Source organism: Corythoichthys intestinalis, chromosome 11 (assembly GCF_030265065.1).
Source record: "Corythoichthys intestinalis isolate RoL2023-P3 chromosome 11, ASM3026506v1, whole genome shotgun sequence".
NCBI lineage: Eukaryota > Metazoa > Chordata > Actinopteri > Syngnathiformes > Syngnathidae > Corythoichthys > Corythoichthys intestinalis.
In genome coordinates, this window is record NC_080405.1 from 14,504,256 (window position 1) to 14,510,000 (window position 5,745).

At 39.3% G+C, this 5,745-nt stretch overlaps 1 protein-coding gene across 1 annotated transcript in view; it reads left to right on the forward strand.

Annotated features, from left to right (window-relative positions):
* tmem255a (transmembrane protein 255A) overlaps positions 1-5,745 on the forward strand; it is a 32,301-nt gene continuing 26,556 nt past the window's right edge. Inside the window, exon 1 of the mRNA XM_057851227.1 lies at positions 1-321. Within this exon, the coding sequence (XP_057707210.1) occupies positions 264-321 (58 nt within the window). The 5' untranslated portion in view covers positions 1-263. The remainder of the gene's footprint in view (positions 322-5,745) is intronic.

Consider the following 5,745-nt stretch of genomic DNA (forward strand, 5'->3'; position numbering starts at 1 on the left):
GGCAGACTACCAGCGGCCAGACACCTCACCGACACACGGCGAGAACAGTGACCGACAGACGCTCGAGCGGACGCGGGGATGTGAGTGACTCAGCCGGGGGCGGAGGCAGAGCGTGCTGAGCGGCGGTCCTCGAGCAGACGCGTAATCCATTCAATGACTACGGACATCCGGCTCGAAGATTTACAGCGAATAACGTCGAGACGTCAAGCTTGGCTCGTTCGCTTTGATTTACGAGCGGCGGGATCGGGATCCATCGTCCGAAAATGCCTCCCGCGCCGAGCCTGCAGTCCAGCGGGCTGACGCTGTCCGAGATCAGCATCGGTAGGTGTGTGAGTGCACGAGCGCAAGGTCAAAGGCGTGTCTGAAGAACACGTGCGGTTAAGGTGTCAGCCAAGCGAAAAAATCCCGAGCGCGAGTATTTACAATGATAATGAGCAAGCCATTGATGTGACATCACGTTTTTTTCAGGTTGCTCAAGGCCGCAGCCCTGCATGCTTCATACAATACGGCAGGCAGCAAAAACGTGTTACATGACATAATGGCAGCACTTGCTTTGGTAACAAAGAGCAGTGTTGGAATTTGTTGTTGTGGAAGTGAAACTTGCCTAAATTTGTCAAGTAAAATTATATTAAACATTTTTTTTCATGGGAATTCATGTTACAATGTGCTGTATCGTTCAAATACAGCAGATATCAATTTTCTCTATTTCCTATGTCAATAATCAAAATTTTTTTTAATTGTATGTTTGATGCATGACTTCTTTCTGTGCAACATGAGAAAGACTTTGTAATCCCGATAGGTTATCATCAATATGCTCCCGCCAAGAATCAATATATTGTTTTTAAAAGCTGTCACTGTTTTTTAAAGGAAGGTTGCTACCAAAATTTTCCACATGACCAGTGCTACTGAATTATTTTCTGCCCCCCCCCCACACACACTTTCTGCCGCCACTGTAAATAGTATCATTTGTCTATAAAATTATAAGCACACCTCTGCAGAACATTGTTTCCTTGTTAACATTAAAGAAAAAAATATAGGTCAACTAACAATAAAGTATAACTTTATTAAAATCAGTGGTGTCACCAGGATGCCAGGTGTGGGTGGGCATTAGTCTTACCTGGGGGTGGGGGCAAAAAAAAAAAAGCTACAATGCTCAATCAAGTAGGTCAAAATCCTGCATAGGGCTACTGCACCTTAAAATATGTTTTGTTTTCTCCTTGAGATAACTGTTGTTGGGATTTGGTCTAAACAAATAAAAGTTGATTTGATTTTGACTGAGAACACATCCATAACTGAACATTATAGACATGCAAGTGACAATGTTTTTTTTTTAGGTAACCTCTTTGATTTAATTATTATTATTACAGTTATTCTTTGTTCCGCAGCCCCTTTGAGCTCAATTTGACCCCCTTAGAATGCATCAAAATGCACCAAAATCGACAGGCAGGTCAAGACAGGTGCATTCTTTGATACCGTGTAAAAACAAATTCCAAATATACTATGTAGCGCCCCCTAGCAGTCATTCTTTGTCCCGCCAACGCTTTGAGCCCTACTTCGACCCCCTCAGAATGCTTCAAATCTCACCAAACTCAACAGCCAGGTTAACACGGGGGAAAACTTTGATAAAATGTAAAAAATAAAAATAAAAATATGCGTAAATGTGTGTAGCGCCCACTAGGAACAAAACCAACATTTCATTTAACCCTTAAAGGCCTGCTATATGAATATTTCAAAATTCTGAATGTCTCAAAATCATGAAATTCTAAGTGCATCAAATGTGATACATTTGGCAATAAAGGGTTAATTTTTTTATATATCTTTTTTTTTTTTTTAAGGTGAAAGAGGAGGTAATAACGCAAAGGTTAAAAACATATGAATGCGATGCCATACGCGGTGCCCAGACTGCTGTTAGTACTACATCCAGTTTTCTTTGAGTGGGCAGAGCGTGTCCGTGGGTGGGCACTGACCACCCCTGCCCTCCCCCGGTAAAGCCCCTGATTAGAATGTTTTTTGTTCGTAACAAAAGACAAAGTGCATCAATTGCCTGAATAAATAAAAAAGCATACGCTCTGGGCACATTTTTTTGGCTATTTGATACTGAAAAAAAATTTAGTCAAATCATTAAATTATAATAAATTCAAAATTTATAAGCAAGATGAACTCAGAGCACAATATGCCCAACAAAAATTAATTAAACAAAAACAAGTAGCATTGGACAGAGGGACCGTTTTTATTTTGGCAGCACTTGTATCGTCCAGCATGACTGACAACATGTCTAATGCTGCTGGCATTATCAGCTCCTCTGCTATTGCTATTGCATGTTTTTTATTTTATTTTTTTTTCACTGAGAAGCTTGGTATGCCACCTTATATTGTAAATGGTAAATGGAGAGTACTTTTACAGTGCATTTATCTACATCGTTACAATGCTCAAAGCGCTTAACATTAGCACACATTTACCCTTTCACAACAGCCTACAATGGCGCCTTTGTACTTATATACAGCGATATGAGGCAGAGTGGGGTAGATACAAACATTCATTTAGGCCGTGCTTTTAAATGTCAAAAGCTTTGTCATCTCTCCCACAGCAACTATAAATATTATGGGAAGCGATGAGGGGAACAATGACTGGAGTTGATCTTTTTCTTAACACCCTGTACTGTACCCAACGCAGAGAAGATATAGCATTTGCAGCCACCACACACAGTCATGGTTGCACCACTTCCCATCATGCATTTGGGCAGAACAGTTAAGTTGCTACAGTATCATTTACTGAAAGCACAGCAAATACACTAGATGGCACTATTTAGTCACCATATACAAACTCACATTTATCCTTTAAGAATTACAAGTCTTTCTATCCGTGGATCCCTTTCACAGAAAGAATGTTAATAATGTTACAGTATCTTGAATGTATATATCCGTCTTGTCTTATCTTTCCATTCCAACAATAATTTACAGAAAAATATGGCATATTTTAGAGATGGTTTGAATTTCGATTAATTACGATTTTAATTTTTAAGCTGTGATTAACTCGATTAAAAATTGTAATCATTTGACAGCCCTAGTTAAATGTACACCTTATGCCTAATATATACATAACATAATAAAACAGAATTGTTGTGGAACTCAAAATGTTGACTGGACAGTTATGGACTATGCACATTAAATCGTTAGTAACATTAAATATTACACAATACACCAAAGTATATCAGTAGCCGTGTCCTTAAGTCTTTCTGATAGTTTTCCCCTGACCTTTTTACTGCAATAATATAATGAAAACCTGAAATTATGGCTTTTAGTTTTGGCCACCCCAAGATTTTAAGTGGCCCCATCTGGCCACCCCTATGAAAAATTTCTGGGGGCGCCACTGTTCATGCTGTCCGCTGCCAACATTTTTGAGCACAATGAACATACTGGTCTTTCCTCGTCTCCCACTGTATTAAAAGTGAAGCCAAACGCAACGTACCCTTTGTCATATTTCCTCGTCTTAGCTTTGGGGAAACTTCATACGGTACGAAAAAGCCATGGGGTTTGATCGATCCCAGGTTAAGAACCACTGCTCTAAATAGAGTGACAACCAACCTACAGTGGTATTAAAAAGTATCTGAACCTTTTAGAATTTCTCACATTTCTGCATAAAATCCCCATCAAATGTGATCTGATCTTTGTCAAAATCAAACAGATGGAAAACAGTGTCTGCTTTGACTAAAACCACCCAAACATTTATAGTTTTTCATATTTTAATTAGAATGGTATGCAAACAATGACAGAAGGGGGGAAAATAAGTCAGTGAACCATCACATTTTATATTTTGTGCCCCTCCCTCCCCCCTTTGGCAGCAACAACTTCAACCAGACGCTTCCCGTAGTTGCAGATCAGTCTGGCACATCGATCAGGACTAATCCTGGCCCATTCTTCTCGACAAAACTGCTGCTGTTCAGTCAGAATCCTAGGATATCTGGCATGAATCTCTGTCTTTAGGTCATGCCACAGCATCTCAATGGGGTTCAAGTCTGGACTTGGTCACTCCAGAACGTGTATTTTGTTTGTCTGAAACCATTTTGAAGTTGATTTACCTCTGTGTTTTGGGTCATTGTCTTGTTGCAGCATCCATCCTCTTTATAGCTTTAACTGTCTGACTGACGGCCTCAGGTTTTCCTGCAAAACACCCTGATAAACTTTTGAATTCATTCTTCCATTAATGATTGCAAGTTGTCCAGGCCCCAAGGCAGCAAAATAGCCCCAAATACTCCCTCCACCATGGTTCACAGTGGGGATGAGGACTCCACGGAGGAAGCCACTGCAGTCTAAAAAACATTGTTGCCTGTTCAATGTTCGAAAAAAAGACACTTGGACACTCCACAGAAGTTTTGGCAAAATATTTTGTGGACTAATGAAAACAAAGTTGAATTGTTTGGGAGTAACACACAACGTCATGTGTGGAGGAAAAATAGAAGAGCTCACCAACATCAACACCTCATCCCCACCGTGAAGCATGGTGGAGGGAGCATCATGATCTGGGGCTGTTTTGCTCCCTCAGAGTCTGGACAACTTGCTATCATTAATGTAAGAATGCATTCAAACGTTTATCAGGATGTTTTGCGGGAAAACCTGAGGCCGTCTGTCAGACAGTTGAAGCTAAAAAGAAGATGGATGCTGCAACAAACAAATGATCCAAAACACAGAAGTAAATCAACTTCAGAATGGTTTCAGAAGAACAAAATACACGTTCTGGAGTGACCAAGTCAAAGTCCAGCCTTGAACCCCATTGAGATGCTGTGGCATGACCTAAAGACAGCGATTTGTGCCAGACATCCAAGGAATCTCACTGAACTACAGCAGTTTCAGCATCTTTGCAGATGACACCATCATCCTATGCTCAGGAAAATTTTTAACGAATCTGATGCATGAGGTAATGACTGAATTAAGATATCTGAATCACTGGTTCACGCTAAACAAATTATCAATAAATATGGAAAAAACAAAATATATTTGTTTGAAAATAAAAAGACAGAAACTGAAGAAAAGATAATTATAGACAATAGCGAAATTGAGCGAGTAACTGAGACTAAATTTTTAGGTGTAATACTGGATGAACAGTTGAATTGGAAGTCACAAATAAAGCACATAAAAACAAAACTGGCAAAAAGTGTTGGACTACTGAACAAAACGAAACCCTTTTTAAATTATAAAGCACGCCATATCTTGTTCTCTTCATTAGTAATGCCATACCTCAGCTACTGTGTGGAGGTTTGGGGCAATACATATCCCAGCAATTTACAGTCACTTGTGGTACTTCAAAAAAAGGCAATAAGAATAGTGCACAAGGCTAAATACCTCGAACATACAAATAGACTGTTCTTGGAATCCAAGCAGTTAAAATTCCTGGATCTAGTCAAATTCAAAACGGCCATAATCATGTTCAAGGCACGGAAAAACGCATTACCTGGAAATATACAAGTTTTGTTTTCAAATAGACAAGGAGGGTATAATCTTAGAGGGGAGTTAAATTTCAAAAAGCAATACCACCGTACAACAAAAAAGTTTTTGTCCTTCAATTTTAGGTGTGGACTTGTGGAACAAACTTACTGAGGACCTAAAGAAAAGCGCTAATTTGAGCGTGTTTAAGAGAAAATACAAAGATCTTGTTTTCTGTAATTATAGAAATGAATTATAGTATTTATGTTGAGTGATGCCAACAATTGTTCTTTAGGCATTATTGAACTGTTGTGAATTGTATTTG